We start from the raw sequence: 18,180 nt of genomic DNA on the forward strand, positions 1-18,180 counted from the left end.
ATCAATCTGAAACAGTTTAATTAATTTCTCAGTTAAGATAACAACTTGCAAAAAATCACTTTTCACATATATATATTTTTCACATACATACACACTTCAAAATTCACATCTATCTCAGAAAGGAAAGCTAGAAACTAAATTTACCATGAAATTTTTCTGAGTGCTAGAAATCTCACCAAACCCCAAAACTGCTTCTAGAGTGGCAAAAGTGTAAAGATAGAAAGAAAAAGTCAAGTAACAGGAAAAAAAAAGATTAAAGTTTGTCCCATGTTACAGTCGAGCAGACATCTTCAACATCTACTACAGACATCTCTACTAGAGTTACTCTAGTAACTTTCAATCTCCTTGGAATTCCTTTTCAAAGGAATGTTTCTAAGCTTTTAGTAAAATCTAAACTGTAATTTAAAATAGGATTATTTTCACTTTGGAGAAAAAAAAAAATAAAAAAGAAAAAAAAGATAAAGAAAGAAGGAGAAGGAGAAGGAGAAGGAGAAGGAGAAGGAGAAGGAGAAGGAGAAGGAGAAGGAGAAGGAGAAGGAGAAGGAGAAGGAGAAGGAGAAGGAGAAGGAGAAGGAGAAGGAGAAGGAGAAGGAGAGGGAGAAGGAGAAAAGTCTTTTCAGTTTTTTCAAATCAAAGTCATGTTTTTAAAGATTTTCTCAGAAGAGAAATGAAAGGAAGTATTACTTATTTTTACATTCACAAATTTTAAATGTTTGCAATTGCTCTACTGTTGTGTGACATCTTCAATCTTCTTAATTTGCCCTATAGGACTCTGACATTGAAATGGATATATGCATATACTTTGTATTTTATTGTATACATCTTCTTTATTGAATCACACAAAGTAAGACTGGAAAGAACATTGAGAACTCATCTCTTCCATTCCTCCATTCCACAAGTTACTACCTCAAATCTTCATCACAAATGTTACCTTGAGTTGTAAATCTCTAGTAACTAAAATCCCACAATATCCATTGGCTGTCTAAATCTAAGTTGTGCAGCGTTTTTACTATGAGGGAGCTTTTTCCTTAATGTCAAATATAAAACATCTTGACTGCAATTAAAATTTACTGTTTCTTTTCCTATACAAAAATTGCTGTAGTAAAGGGTTTCTTTATGTTTAGCTATTTTTACATTTTGAAGACTCAGTCATCTTGGAACTAAACACCATCAGTAGGTACCACTAGACAGAGCTGAAACAATTTTCTCTGTCATTTGAAAATGAAATCTGTTCTGTGGTCAGAAAAAAATAAATAAATAAATAAATAAAAATAAAAAAATAAAGTAAGCTTCGCATTGCATGAAACATCTGGGAAGACGAAGATGGCAGGGCTTATCCTGCTTTGTCTTTCCTGGTCCTGTTTTCCTGAGAAAAAGACAGGAAATAAATGACTGGATCAGTAATACTATTAGAAGAAAATAGTCCTTGAACTCTTCTGCTTCCAAATGTTTCTCACCCACCTGTTACTAAAAATGTATGTGCTTAGCACATACAATTTTCTTCTGTAAATATTTGCCTGAGCCTGAATCCTGCAGTCAGACTTGTATAATCAGACTGCAAGAATAGGACCAGGACCACCATCCAGACTACTAGCATCCGAAACCTGCAAAAATTCTTAGGACTATGCCAAGCTCTTGGTAGAGCATAAAGGTTTTAAGTTATTCCTTGCTAGCTTTTCTGTGTAGCTTTGATTTACTACGTATTTTTTTACTGCACTGTACAGGGAGGAAGGGAAACAGCAGCAATAGTCTATCCTCATTTGAAGGTCTTGGGGAATGGTTAGAGATTGCCTGAACCATTTCTTAGCTTTATACACTTTTGATTCTTATGCAACATAAAACACTCACAAGGAATGAGCAGTCACTGTGTAAACTGAATTACATCATACACGTTTACCAATATATGCATACGTACACATAAAAGATGAATATACAGGTGGATTTATCAGAACATTTCCTGTAATTAGTTAGATATTGCTTCTTATTTCTAGACCACCATGAACTGGTTTAATTCTTTGCCCCAAACTCACACCACCTGCAGGGATGCAAACAATTTCAAAAAGTTATATGGCATAGATTTGCTTGCATATGCTCTAAAGATATCTGAAATTGCTTGTTTTGTGCCCCTTGAAGTGGGAATCATTTTTATGCTACTTATTTCTGTAGCCTTGAGACTCCAGTTGGTTATGCAGATACAAAAGAGAAGCTGTACTTTTTCAATCTTCAAGATAAAATAATCACTGCTCAGCCTTTGAGGTTTGTTGTCACTTTAAAACCTTCATTGACAGTAGAACAACTGTCATAAAATACGTGCTTCAGCATCAGCTTCCTCTAAATTGTGCTATGTTGGTCACATATACTCAGACTGGTGGATTTGCAGCCCTTTAGCCTGACAAATACTGATTTAATTGAAAGTTACTCAAAACTTCAGTAAATTTTAGAAGTAACCCTGCCAATATATTTTGATATGTTGGACAGGTAGTGATGAATTAGCATATAGAAAGAGCAGCTTAATGATCAGGAACCAGGGAAAGTGAGAAGTTAGTTCTGCCTCAGATAGTGGGCAAAAGGAAATAGCAATGCTCTGCAAATGATCTAAGCAAAAGGTATTTGGGAAACAAGCAAAAACTTACTAGGTTGTATCACCAAACTATGTTAATTCTGTAACATGGGCAATCTGGCAGGAATGAAAAGTATATCATAATATTTGGTAATTGGCTATATGTTAAAGGTATGGCACCTTAGAGAATTAGACTACTTTTATAAGCACCTGGATATAACTTATGTTGCAGGGAAAATGACAGTTATGAAGAAAATAACATTTCTAAAGAAATAAATTTAGTTATATCAAAAGTAAGAAGATTCAGATCTTTAATCTGAGATTTAAATCAAATCAAAACAAAACAAAACAAAAACAGTTATAACTATTTACTCCAAGACTTTGGAAAACATAAGAGAAATTAAAACAATGTAAATATCTACAAAGCATGTATGATTTAAACCCAAGCTTTTCACTTGAAGTCCTTCAAAATCTATAAAGTTAATTGCTTTCCTGAGGCCACCTTCATTCTGGAAAGTCTTGGAAGACATGCAGGGAGACCTATCCAATCTCAGCATGCTGTATGCCCTCCAGTACGCAGTAGATCACATAAAAATAAGGACTGAAAGACAAAAGTGAACAGACCTTGCTGGCTGAGCAGAGAGTCCCTCTGGGTCAGCACTGATGCCTCATTTCAAAGCAAAGTCACACAGATAAACTTAAATCATCACGGTTAATTAGTTTGCCTATAGTGAGAAAGTCTTTTCCAGATGCTGATAAAGTTATCCCACTTTAATTAAGCAACTAAATATCTGTCAGGGAGGGAATTTCAATCCAGAGGTCTTACATCTCATGATTATTCCGTGGTTTATGGCAGAAATAGATTAAAATTTGCTAGAGTCAAGCTATCCCACCAATAAATAAATAAATAAATAAATAATTTTTTTTTTTTTTTTTAAAAAAAAGCACTCTAGCCATGAAGAACGTGGTGAAGACATTTGCAATAGATGTAGCATAGCTAGGATCCTTGGAAAACTCAAGAAGGGCACAGGGCTGATCACACATGTCTGTCCCACACAGTTACTGCAAGCCCACCTAGGTAATGAGAGTTGCTTCTTTGATGGGTTGACTAAAAAGTCCATTCTATGCCTCAGAATACTCAGTTGCAAAAACCAGTGTTAAAATTTCTTGCTGTCATGGAATTTCGGGTCTTAGCAAACAGACCTTTTTTGACAAACTTTTTAATGGAAAAGTTGTTTAACTGTTATGCCATGAAGATTTATCCTTTGCCAGTATATCTTCCCTGACAAGTCAGGATTTAATTCTGTCATATCCTAGGGCTTGCCACAGTCTTTTAAATAGTTAATTTTCATAATTCATTCTTAGACAATTATCAACTTTCTCTGCCAAAGGCCTGTTGACATTGCTGTTATCTATATGATCCTTTGACATCATTAGCAGCAAGTACACAATGTGTTTCAGTTAAGGTTGAAGGACACTGCAATCTGCCTCTCATTTCTGGACTGCCTGAATTAAACCATTCCAAATAGTTATAAATTGAGTGAAAAGCAATTGATTTTATATATTATAATTTTTTACAGGTGTTGCATAATCCAAAAAGAAGTGTGAATCTAAAATGCATTTATTTATTAATACATAAATGTTTTCTATATAAAGAGAACATGAATCTCTTCTACTTAGCAAAATGTAGGCATATTTACTGAATAACAAATATTCCATTTACCTTTACATCATTTCTATATGTTTGATCTGTTTGAGCTTTTAGTCGTAGCATGTTGTCTGGAAATCAGACAACAGTTCTGAAATTGCAGACATATTTGTCTGTAATATTTTTAAGTGAATACAAGAAGTCTACTCAAAATATTACTTTGAAATTTCTGATTTTATCTATATTTTCATGCAGTTGTCTTAGTGTTAGTCTTAAAAATTAAGACCATTTACTTCAGCAGATACGTTGGGGTCAATAGAGCAGGACCTGGCTAAACTGTGTCTTGTGCAATTTCTTGACCTCTCATTGCACAAAGGTAGAATTCCCTTTCTGAAGATTTTCTCAGTTTGTTCACCTTCCTTGGAGTCAACATTTTCATTTCTTCTCTTAAAGTGCAGAAGGAGAAAGCAAATCAACCAAAGGGAAAAATGGAAATACTGGACTCTTACAGACAGACCCATAACAAATCTGGAAGATCAAGGAAGACAGGCAAAATAGAAGGCAAGGTGAAGTGTGCTTACATCTGTCCTTAATAGTCAGACTAGTTATCCTTGGGGTACTCAGCCTCCTAATCTGAAAAAGAATTTTCCCTAGGACAGGGAAAAGAATAATCCCATAATCCTCAGCCCCACCCCCCGCGGCTCAGGTGGAAACAGTTAAAGACCTGCTGCTCCACCTGGACTGTCACAAGTCCATGGAGCCAGATGGGATCTACCTAAGGGTACTAAGGGAGCTGTCAGATGTGATTGCCAAGACAATTTCCAAGACATATCAGCAGTCATGGTGAGAGGTCCCATTTGACAGGCGACTTGATAATGTGACGCCCATGTGTAAGAAGGGTTGTAAGGAGGACCCTTAGGGGGAACTACAGGCCTGTCAGCCTGACAGTTTTGGGTGAAGTGATAGAACAGGTCTTCTTGAATGCAATCATGCAATGTATATGGGACAGTGGGGGGATCAGGCCCAGCCAGCATGGGTTCATGAAGGGCAGGTCCTGCCTGACCAACCTTCTGTGCCCTTCTGTCCTTCTGTGACCAGGTCATCTGCCTGGTGCGTGAGGGAAAGTTTGGAAATTAGGAGAAATTTCTTCTCAGAAAGGATGGTTAGGCATTGGAATGGGTAATCACTCCCCACCCAGGGAGGTGGGGAGTGATTGCCTTTGCATCACTTCTCTCTCTCTCTCTTCCCCCCCCCCCCTCTTTTTTTTTTTTTCCTCCCTTCACTTATTAAACTGTCTTTATCTCAACCTGCAGGTTTTCTCACTTTTGCTCTTTAAATTTCCTCCCCCATACTAGTGTGGGGGATTAATAACTGAGCAGCTGTGGTGATGTTTGGATGCTGGCCAGGTTCAACCCATCACACTTTTTCATCTAACAAAATTCACTGAGCAGATGAGTTAGTGATTAACTTCCAAATTTGCCAGTTGATTAAAAATGGAGTCATAATTTCGCAACTGATGCAGAAGTGTGTTCAGTTCAATTCCTAGCTCTATCCCAAGCTTCCTCTGCATCCTTGGACAAGGCACTGAATTTCTGCTTCACCCTTTTATCCATCAGCCAGAGACAATGACACTTATAACTTTCTTCTGTTACATCTAATTTACAGACAAGCCCCTGGAAGGGTGTAGTGCAATGCCAGGTCAAACACCAGCAAGAGATTAGGAAGCCAAGCAGAATGGTAAGCAATACCATATAAAACCAAACACAAGGATTAGAAGTGCATTTCTCTTAAATTATCATTTGAAGTACCTTTCTGTGTGTGTGATACATATCTATATGCCACAGACACACATGCCTGTCTATGCATCAGGTATACCTGACTCAAGTATGGGGCCATCCCAGCTAGCAATTTTTGTTGCAGACTTACATACATGATCTAAAGAGGTTTTCACCTCTGCTGCCAGTTATGGGAAGTGTTCACAGGTTGTCACACGGTTCTGTATGTGCCCAACATGTGCCATGTGATCTCAGCTTGGAGGCTCTTTTCCTACAGTTTTTCTTTACCATCCTTTAAGTTTCCTTCCATTCTTTAAACTAAGTAGCTTTCCTCCAACTTGAAGTTTCTATTTTTAACAAAACTAACTTTTGTCTTTAGCAGCGGTATTAACCCATTTTAATTTTTTTAATTTTTATTTTTTTTTAGTCTTGTTCTAGAACTGTTTTCCATCTTGTTGTATTTAAATTAAACAATAATTTAAATAAATTAAACATTCTGTGCTTATAGCCATATAGGCTCTGGCTTTAGCCTGCAATTGTTCTTTCTTCATACATACATACATACATACACACACATACTATATATACATAGTGCTTTCTTAATTTTATCAATTACAGGCTACTAATATGACAATTTTAATTTATAAAAAAAAATGAATTAATACATTTCTCTCTAGGCTATATTTTCTGTTCAGATTTCTTGCTGTGAAATTATTTTTATACTGTATGTAAGGGTTGGCAATGATGTGTTTTTGCAGTATAAAAAATTAAGAACAATAACACGTGGGATTTAAACCTGAGTTGTAAATGTCAAGTGACATTATGCACGCCTGGTTGCAATCATGACATGGAGGGTGATGACTGCATAGCAGCAGCATCATCTGCCCGTACTCCAGCAGCAGGTGTCCAGTCAACCTGCCCCTTTTCATCTCTGCAGTCTTTGATGTAAGGACAAAGCTAGATTTTGGAGAAAATTAAGCCAACAGTAAGCCAACAATAAAATAAAATAAAATGAAAAAAATAACAGTACAAAAAAAGTAAGACATGAGTGAAAAAATTAAAGGCATATTTGTAGCCTTCAAAGTAACTTAGTTGGATCTAAAAGAATCAGATTACAGTCTTTCAATTATTTAGATTTAGATTAAGGTTTCACAAAGGTGACTTATTTTATAACACATCCCATGAAGATCAGAAAAGATAGTGGTAACTTGATAACATAAACTTGAGAAAACTAATGTCTACTACAAAGATTTCAAATGTTCTCTTACTGAATAGAATAGAGCTAAGCAGACTCACCTTCAGTTCGGTAACTTTTTTGACTTTCCATCTGTTTTTTCTTTAGCCAGTAGTTGTACATATATGGCTAGCATTAAAAAGATGTTTTAATACAGGAGCTAATATGAACTTCAAATTGTCCCCCAAACTAATTTTAGAAAGACAGGTAATAAAACAGACTTGTGTAGTTCATTAACTACACCTAACTCCTGGACTGATTGAATACATCACTGTCAGCTTTAGTAACCTTGGCCACAGAAGATACTGTCACACTAACTAAGATTAATGAATATACTGTACGTCAAATGTGAAGCAAGAGCAGAGTTTTCAAAGCCAAAACTTTTTATTGTTGAGGTGTTAAAATGCTAATAGTTTATTTTTATGCAAGTAGCTTATACGAAGCGTGGAAGATTTGATAGACACTTTGAGCAATTGCAATAATAAGACAGCAGCATGAGCAGGATCTCTGGCATCAAGGCATACAAGGCTCTGGAAGAAATGTCATGCGATTACCCACTGCTGCAATTGTCTCTGACTTCATTTATTTTTATTCCAACTTTAAATTAAGAAACCTCTGACCTAATTTTATATGCAGCCTCCTATTAATTTTTTTTTCCTAGAAATTAGAACTTTAATAAATAACAGCACCACATATTTTAATGTCAAATGAAATTTTACTTGGCCTTTTTAAGTGTTAAAACACCCATGTAAACTCTGCACAATGAAAAACAAGATGACCTTCATCACGAAGATATCCTGGGCTGCATTAGGCCAAGTATGGCCAGCAGGCCAAGGGTGGTGGTCCTTCCCCTTTGCTCTGCTCTGGTGAGGCCACAGCTGGGATGCTGTGCCCATCTCTGAGCTCCCCAGTACAACTGAGACATACTGGAGACAATCCAGTGAAGGGCCACGGTGGTGATGAGGAGTTTGGAGCACCTCTCTTTTGAGGAAAGGCTGAGAGAGCTGGGACTGTTCAGCCTGGAGAAGGCTTGGGGGGAGGATTTTATCAGTGTCTATAAGTACCTGAAGGGAGGTTGCAAAGAAGATGGACCCAAGCTCTTTTCAGTGGTGCCCAGTGCCAGGACAGGAGGCAACAGGCACAAACTGGAACACAGGAGGTTCCAGCTGAACATCAGGCAGCACTTCTGTGCTGTGTGAGGGTGACTGAGCACTGGCACAGATTGCCCAGAGAGACCGGGAACTTTCCCTTGTTGGATATCTTCAAAACCACCCTAGACACGATCCAGTGCAACCTGCTCTGTGCTTGAATGGGGGTTGGATCAGGTGGCCTCCAGACGTCCCTTCCAGCCTCAACCGTCCTGTGACTCCATGATATCACAAGCTGAGAACACAAGAATTGTTGCAGTTCAACACAACCCTCCATTCATTATACCTAAAACCCTCAGAGTCAACAACAACCCCAGCTCCAGGTCCAAGAAACAGGACTGATCTTGTGCAGAATAACATGTAAAGTCCAGAATGCATGTATTCATACAGCACTTAAACTATCTCAATAGATCTCTTCTAGTCAGACACTCTAAAAACTTTTTTTTTTTTTTTAAATCTACACTGCTGAAATTTCCATTCAGAGAGCAACATTTTCATTAAAAGTTAGGATAATTTTCTAATATAACCAACAATGCAACCAAGACAAGTATTGTTTCAGCTGGGAACACCTGCTGACAAGTACTCTATTAGACGTTTTCAGAAGAAATAAACATCTGTGGGAAGAAACAGACAATTGTGCAGCAAATTAGATTAGCTCACTTCAAATTATTTGATGAAATTGATCTGAAAAATTGATCTTCAAGCTTCATCAGCATCCTAACTGCATCTCATATGCGTTCTCCCCATAATCATCATCCAAAAGAAGTGCAGAGGAGTAACTTCAATTTCACTTTCTTCTAATATGTGTACATTACAGACTACTCAGTTCCACCATTGTAAATACGGCTGTCATAGAAAAAGCAGAAAATCTAGATTGCTAGTTAAGCTCACATACCATCAGTCTGTAGTGTTTTTGTTTGTTTGTTTGTTTTTTCCTCCTGTTTAAATCCACTTAATTACTGTCATTTTCTTTGGACAAAGATGTCTATTAAAACAGCTATTTTCATTGGGGAGGAGAAGAGTGAAGTAGTAGCAGCAGTAGAAAAGACATCTCTCTTAACACAGGTCTTAATTTTACTTCATAAAGGAAGCACTACCAAAATGTAGCATCTTGTCCTGGTTTGGACAAATAACATCTATTTAATCCCCAACTCCCCCTGTGCTGGTATTTAAGCATCACTTTTTAAGGTTAACTCAGGGAAGTTTACATGGCAGAAAAGAAAAACTAATTCTAGGATGTCCCTATCATAGATAGAAAAGTCACACCACATATGAAGCAAAGTATAAGCCAAAGAATTACTATAGCAAAATAAAAGTTCAGTCAAAACAGAGATGTGGGTACAAACGCACACACATAAATCTGGTCTAGTATTTTAAAGTTTTTGCAGGAAACTAGGAAAATGCTATTGTACTCTCTCAGCCCATCTCAGCTATTAGCTTTCTACCTAAGCTTCAGCCACCATCACTTCTTTCACCAAATCCTTGCAGTGGCTTCATTGCTGGTGTCAGACACTGGCAGTCAGTTTCCCAAATTCCCCCTTTTTAACGGAAACACTGCTTTAGCACTTCAGCTGTTCTTTAGAAAGTCCAGAAGTCCTCTGTGAGTTCATGATTTAAAGTTTTTCATATAGTCAGTCCCCCATTGATAAAAATTTCTTCTTGTAGTTCCCCATCTACTTGAGCACAGCACATCAAAGTCATACAGCCTTAAAAACTATTCAGATATGGAAGATATTCTCAGCTATTTAAAAGGACTAGGAATATTGGGGAAGAAAAAAAAAAAAAGAATTGTGTTAATTTCAAAACAACTTCCTTTGTGAAACTATGCAAAAATGTGCAGATTAACGGGGAAACTGGCCATACTTCTGCCCACTGTTTAAAGAGGAGACAGGACATAGAAACTATTTACATTATCCCAGAACTTTACGTACTTCCACAAAGCTGAGGTTTGCCTGATTTGCTGACAGTGCTGCTTATTGCAGAGGAGATCAAAATAGACAACCAAAAAATGAGCTGAATTTATCAACAAGCAGTAGAAAAAAAGTCTGTCCAGAAGATCGCACCGGGATTAATTTTTTATTTTTTTTTTTAATAGACTTATATTGCTTATGCTGCCCCCTCTGCCCATATATTATTAGCAGAAGATACAACAGGATGACCACAGTTACTGCAAGTGTTGAATTTTTAAAACTATGGAAACAAACCTTGAATAACCTTAAAATACAGATGCTGAGATCTTGCATTTTCCTCCTCTACCAGAAGACTTTATAGCAGTTTCTGTTGCACAAGCAATGAAAGATGAACGAATTAGATAGATAAAAATAAGTTTACAGACCTCTCCCACCAAATGTCGATTTCCAAAAAGTTTAAAATATATGTATATATTGCTTTTACCAATTTCATGCTATTCCAAAAGAGCACTTGCAACTTTAAAAATTTTCATTAGCTTGAATTTGCTCTTTTTATACCATATCAGAGAAGTCTTAAAGGAAATAGATTTTTTGACAGAAGAACTGATAAAATAGGTATGTTGGAACTGAACGTTGTTTTATAGAAATGTACACAAGAAAAATGAAGTGTTAAGTAGAATGTGGACAGCAAATGCTTCCTGCATTTATGTACACTTCTATGTGTTATAGACTTGCAGGAAAAAAAGTTTGTTTATTTGTTTTTAAATACAGATAATGACCTTTACCAACACAATCACCCGGGAGAGCTTTTATTAAATTCCCTGTGAATATCCTTGAGACAACTTTTCTCTACCAGCCTGCTGGGTAAAGTGATTGTCTCATCTCTCACCTTCACCTCCAAATTTGAATATTTTTGTCAGCAACTCCCTTTTACTCAACTTGCACTATGTTACTAGCAGCAAGAAGTTCTGGATGATTTTCTGTCTATAATCCTCCAGAACGAATACATAGCAGTACGCCTCTGAACAGAAATAAACAGCTAAATAAATCACTGTGAAAAGGTAACTTGCCTGTCACTAGCACATAGATACAAACTAAGAGAGCCAGAAAATCCAGTGTTGCTGCCCTACCTACCAGCTCTTCGGGGGAAAACACACATTCTGGGAAAGGTTCACTTGCAGCAGGACCATCAGAGAAATCCACTTTTAATGGACTACAAAAACTAGAAGCAGGAAAGACTGTTTTACAGCAAGAAGTTTTAATAGCAGCATTTTAAAAAGAAAATATTAAATATTTATTTTGGTGAATGTTGATGGTCTGTGTGTATTGCTCCCTCTAGTGTAAAAATACAAAATCACAATCAGCAAACATTGCAAAAATCACTGTGTTTGGTAACAAATACATATATATTTTTTAAAGTCATTACCCCCATTTTTTCCCTAAATATTTAAAACATGATTTCTCACATTTTAATACAAAAGAGACAGATTAACTTTATTTCAGCTTCTGATCTGGGATTCTTGCACTTTATTAGCTGGGGATGATAACACCAGAATTGACAAGTGAAGATGCAAATCTGCACGCTGTATTTACTGTTGTAACACTCCTCGAGAAAATAATAGGATATATTTAGATAGTGTTGTTCCCTTCTTTTTCCTCCACCAGAATACTAATTTGCATTCCACAATTATTGTACAGTTATTAGCAGACCATGCTCTTACAAGACACTAAGTTGTAGAGAAGCACATTCTCAGATACCTATGTATTCATTTGGCTACTGTATCAGGTTAAACCCTAGAATTGGGAAATTCTAAACAGGTATTCATTTCCTTACAAACACATCAGTGAAGAGCAGCAAGTCTGAGAAAATATTTTATATTTGAAACCAACCTGAAGAGCCACTGGAAAATACTTGACTTTGGCATAGGAGCATAGGAAAAGCTGTAGCCATTGCTGCAACCTCCTCGCAGACAATGCCCTGGGACAGTTTCCATCACATGCACAAAAGAGAAAGTAACACAGCTTTCCATGCATTTCATCAAAAGAATATCCAGTTTGTATAGGATGCTTAAAGGGCCTCTTTGAATCACTACTGTTTTCCAGCCCAGAATTCTCTCAAGATCAAGAAAAACATCGTTACTTTCTCCAAGAACTGATGAAGCTGCCTCTGAAGATAAAACCAAGAAAATGAATCTTGAAGGCCTGAGCCAAATTCACACTAAAGCTTCCACTTAAGATTTGCTTAAACAGTTTGTTACAGAACAACAGAATTAAAGCCCCACTTTTATTTGCAAAAAGGAGCTTTTTTCCTCCCTCCAATGTTCCCACCATTGGAAGCAGTTGAGAACTTGGGAAGCCTTCTGAAGAATCATTTTCAACTGTGTATTTTTGTTTTTGAACTGGTACTTCATACTTCACATATATCAGATTTACAAAATTATCATCCTATTCCAAACTGCAATTACAGTTTTTAAGGGATCTGAAAAATCCAAAAAAACATTTTTCTATGCCTGCCAATCATTATCCCATTTCATACACACTGATTCTAAGTATATTTGCTGTCTGAAATATGATCTGATGCAGGCTACTTGCTGAAGACTCTCTTAATAAGCAAACCTAAGATCAAAAGTGGTTATAGCGTCTCAACAAAGTGCAAGCTCCATTTTCTTCAAAGGTAAGAATGGTGAAATGGCAGATTTTGAAAGTCATTACACAAAAGTACTAATGAAAGCCAACAACCAAATTTTCATTTTAGTTTTCTACCTGATGTGGCTATTGTTTCTGTCAGAGCAGCACACCTGTGATGCTCCTTGCAAGATACCTACCATCACTACTTCCTGCAAAGCAAGGTTTATGGTCAAGACTGAGAAAATGGTTTGCTTGCTCATTTGTGAAATTTATCCAAGTACTCTGTAATTATGAGAGTCCATTATAGGTGGTTGCTCTCAGCTAGTATAACATAACTAGAATACCTACCAGGCAGAGGGCTCAGTAAGGATGACACTGTATGCTATAGCATGAAAACAATTGGATTCTTTAACTAGCTCCTCTAACAACTCAGTCATGGAGTAAGAGAATGGGCACTACAGCAAAATTTCAGGGGCTAAATTCAGGACAAAATTAACAGTTGAGAAAGAAATTTTATTTCAAGCTTCTAAGGGGGTATTACAAACAATAGAGAATAAAAACATTAAAAACTATTTAAAAAGTAATTGTCCCTTTAAAATAAAGATTCAAGCAGGTTTAACAATGAAGTATGCTATTCATGAAGTTTTAAAAAAAGATTTAAAAAGTATTGGTTTTGCTGTATTTGCTAATCCTTTATAAAAAAGCTGGGCATAAATACTTCGTGCATTCATATGCATTATTTGGTGTTTCATACTATATAACTTGGTACAGTATTTAAGATATCACTGCAAAAGAGTTCAAACACAGTGCATTTATAAATAATGGAGTCATTATAAATCACATTGCAAACATACCTTGCCATTTTCATTGTTACAAATTCAGTATTCTCAGTGAAGGTAGGAATAAAGTAGCTACAACAATCAATATCTTGACTTTATTTTTTTTTTTAATATAAAAATGCAATTCTGGAAACCCACCCTCCTTCTTTCCCCCTGCCCAAACATAATGCTTTACTTCTTAAAAATAAAAATAAAGTACTAATTCTATATACATCACATGTACCATACAAAAATGTATCCAAAGTTTCTATTGCTACCAAAGTGTTCTAAATTAAAAGTTACATAAATCCCCTCATTGGAAACAAAAGATTACAAGTTACAAAAAAAATCAAATTACACACAAACCATCAAGTTATTTTTATACAATTTCCAATACATTTTTCTCCCAAAGCAAGTTGTCTTCTCATGTGCCTGTATAAAAATGCATATCAATATATTTGTCAATTTTATTTTTCATTATAAAGCAAATTAATACATTTTCTACAATAAATAAAACACAGGGAGGCACATATATCAACAAAATAAAATCAATGGGAGATAAATGGGATATGGTTTTGAAAGAAATAATGTGCTTGCAGGCTTTAAGCCAGATTTGTTTAAAACAAAAACAATCTTAAGTTATTTTGGGCAACAATGGAGTGTTTTTGGTGATTTGCAAGTGATGTACATAGTATAATTTTTTTTCTCGATGTCTTTCTCACAAAGTACCCTCCAAAATAATGCAACTTCCTTTCTTAAAATACATATTTGTAATTGTAAATTTACATCAATCTTAAATATGTGGTACTTTGTGCAAAGAGCAATGATTTACACAAACATTCAGAAGTCTTTTTCAGAAGCTACAGACCAAGGAAGAAATGATACAAGCAGCACCATATTGTATATGATTCAGGCAAACATATATCTGATGCCATTTTGATATTAGGCTTTACAATTCACTAAACACCTTAAGCTGGAAGGTGGTGCTTAGGTAACTTAAACTTAGAAAGAAATAAGGAAAATAAACAGCATGGAAACAAAAACCAACTCCCTCCCCAGCAAAATTATAAAAGGAATTAAAGAACTACTTCTAAAATCAGAATAAGTTAAGTGTTGAATATACATTTATGTACAATTATGAACACTATGAACAAGACATTTTAACAGGTTTAGTGGAAAATCCTCCAAACTACAACACGATAAAACCATTAATCAATATGGCAATGGTGATTTAGAAGAATTGCTCAACAATTTCAAGTTTGCAGAACTCAGCCACTGAATCAACAATTAAGGGGTTGTATCTTCAATACATTCTTTTAGACAAAGAGGTTCATTAGAAGAGTTCAAGTCTGTGGTATTTTTCATGCCTTGGTAGAATCTGTTAGTCAATATCACTGAAGTCACTGACTGGTTCTCCATGTACTCTACTCAGGTGATTCATAGCACGATCAAAAGCAATCCTTACTGCTTTTCGAATGCTTGAGTTGCGGCCTTCCATCATTTTTAACTTGTCTATAGTCTCATCTATCCCAAGGGGAACCATTTTGGATTTGGGAAGCCACTGCCTGTAAGAAAAGGTAAAATAACTATGTTAAATATAGAATAACATCACAAACTTCGTCCAGAACTGTAAGGGCTGCTACACTGTGTTTCCCATTTAGTGGGTCAGATTTGCCATTTTTAAAAAGAACAGTGGAATGTAACTCAAGATGTAACTCGATAAAAGGAAGAAAGAGAAGTAGCTGAAAAACTTCCATACCTAGAAAAAAATAAAAAGATCTAGTGGAAGGGGAAGACAATGTCTGTGTGAATATTATGTGAATTCTCCCCTCAGGCTCCACACAGCATATTGCTGATAATGAAAGAAATAGAAAAAGGGAAGGTTTCATGGACAAATTAGAAAGAGTTAAGTACTTCAAGTGCATATACAACATGTAACTAAGAAGATTAAAAATTTAAAGAAAAGACACTTGAACAGATTGAAGATGCATCGTCATTTGGAAAACAATGATGAAAGCTGATACAGACAAATACTGAAGACTATCTTTAAAAAAAAAAAAAGAAAAAGAAAAAGATCTGTGTAGTTAATTTATCAGGTCCATATTAAAACCAGCTTGTAGATCAAAACAAGTTTATATTATTGCCTTCTAAACTGACCATAAATAAGTATCTTCCAGTATGATACACGTTGGTGCAAGAACAGACTCCAATACTTTAACATTATAGGTGATACATCTGTATGAAAAAATATATATAAGTAGGAATGTCTTATCTTCTCTAATGTTTTCTCTTAGACTTAAGCTACAGACTTAAAGTTTTAAATCTCTGTATTGAGAAAAGTATTTTGAGAACATACCAACTTCTTTTGTTGTCAAAAAACAGTACTAAGAATAGCTTCTCATCTGATTTGGTCTGCATTTGTTCTCCAATTTTGAGTACATCCAGGGGTGGCACTGGTATAGTAACACCATTGTGATGGCCAGCAACACGAGGCATCTTGGGGTCAATAATCTATAATAGAGAAGAAAGGAGAGTTCCTGATTTAAATTTTACATCTTACACATAAAAGAAAAAATAAATAAATAAATCCAGCCTATGTAGCCTATGTTAAGGTATGGATATTTGTTTCTGCAAAAACAGAGTCATACCTTTAAAATCTGAAGGAAAAATGAGCTCTTAACAGAATCAAAAGGAAAAAAAAAAAAAACAGGAAGAAAAAAATAAAGTAACTTTCAAATATCTTGCATATAATATTTAATTATCAGAAAACGCTACTAATTTTTCAATAAATTATAAAGTGACAGTCACAAATAAAACTCCTTTGTAGATACTTCACAGTATTAAAAATTGCCCAGTAGCCACTGAGGAACAGTTATATTATTCCATGGCTGTTCCATCCATCTCTTGCCCTACAAACTTCTGTTATTTTGCCAGTTTTCCCACTGATATCCATCTTAATTCAAAATAAACTGGTTATGCGAACTAAGCCAACAGATAGCTAGTAACTGTGGAGAGTTCATGGAAATCACAATAACTTTCTTCTCTTGACTTGAGAATATTGAGGAATTAAACCTCAATCAAGAGGAATTAAACCTCAATCAGCTCATCAACAGAGAAACACTAGTGTTTACATAAAACAGCGGACAGAAAAGGAGCCTTTTGGCACCTCCTAGTCATGATCGACTTAAATCTAATACCAAACTGCACCATTCAACAGACAATCAAATTTTAAGCATCTGACCGAAGTGTGCTTGGGTCACCCACTCAAGTGCTTGGGCACAAACTCAAGTGCTCTGAATCTCACCTCCACTAGTTTTAACCTGATTTTGTTATGTTCCTGAGCTCCCCAGTAGGCATACCTTACACCAGTCACATGATTATCCAGTTTATTATATAAATCAAGTCATGAACTGTTTTTATTACCCCAAAGGCCTGCCTGAAGCCATTCAAACACTTTATGAGCAACATTTTCTCTACAAACTCTTGATTTAAGCAGAACTGTGTTTATTTCTCCTAAAATAACATGGACACAACAGCTTTAAGTTTCTAGCATATCATTCACAACTAAAAAAAAAAATAAATGGTTTTATCCATTGATTTTTTTTTTCTTTAATGAGCTGCTGAATTTGAATACTTTAAATTTGTTTTGCAGCAGAAAGCATCTCTTAAGTTCCAACACTAGCAAAATGTCTGTCAAACGCTTATTCAGTTGATCCTCTAAACAATATTGCAGTGACAAAGACTAGTGAGACAGTTAGGGTAATAGACATCATTGGCTCAACATCTGATATTGCAGTAATTTTACAAAAAGGATTCATGTTAAAGCTGTAAAGAGGGAAAAGTAATCCACTTCTACTCAAGGTAATTCGTAACTTCCCCTTCATGCTGAGTTCATGCATCAAGATTTTCAAATCAGAAACTAGCGTACTGATGGAAAGCTATGTACTCACCAGAGCTGGGTAAGAAGGATATCCACTGCATTTGGCCCATACTACTTTCAGAGGCTCAAGAACAGATGTTGCAGCATCAGTTGAAATCCACATACTGCTATGCCCAACTTCTAAGAACAAATAATAATTAAATATAAGGTTAGTATTTTACAGAATAAAACCTCAGACAAATCAGCAGTTGTTTTCTCAACAATATTTTCATAATCATTAGAAATCAAATGTATACCAGTATTACCTATGTGCAAATTTCAATAAAAAAACAGGTAATGTTCACAATAGCTCTTGAAATGTTACTAGTAGCTTAATCCAAGTTTGCAGATTAAGAATGAGTTTTTAGAAGCTTCAAGAAACTGCCTATCATAGAACAATTCTTAGAAAGCAAGTGCCATCAGAATCTTATATTCCCTTTTACTTTGGGAAAAAAAAAAAAAAAAAAAAAAAAAAACCCTGAAAGAAAACAAAGCTATGGTACTCCAAAAACGTGTTTGTTTTGAAATTATGACAAGCCT

General features: G+C 35.6%; 1 protein-coding gene across 3 annotated transcripts in view; it reads right to left on the bottom strand.

The window, feature by feature from the left end:
* Positions 1 to 14,262: 14,262 nt before the first annotated feature.
* BRD1 (bromodomain containing 1) overlaps positions 14,263 to 18,180 on the bottom strand; it is a 59,205-nt gene continuing 55,287 nt past the window's right edge. For all 3 annotated transcript variants that reach the window (XM_032183575.1, XM_032183595.1, XM_032183586.1), the window contains 3 exons: positions 17,672 to 17,781; positions 16,078 to 16,232; positions 14,263 to 15,286 (listed from right to left, as the gene is read on the bottom strand). In XM_032183575.1, coding sequence (XP_032039466.1) covers positions 15,103 to 15,286; positions 16,078 to 16,232; positions 17,672 to 17,781 — 449 coding nt within the window. In that variant the 3' untranslated portion in view covers positions 14,263 to 15,102. The remainder of the gene's footprint in view (positions 15,287 to 16,077; positions 16,233 to 17,671; positions 17,782 to 18,180) is intronic.

This window comes from Aythya fuligula, chromosome 1 (genome assembly GCF_009819795.1).
Source record: "Aythya fuligula isolate bAytFul2 chromosome 1, bAytFul2.pri, whole genome shotgun sequence".
NCBI classification, from domain to species: domain Eukaryota; kingdom Metazoa; phylum Chordata; class Aves; order Anseriformes; family Anatidae; genus Aythya; species Aythya fuligula.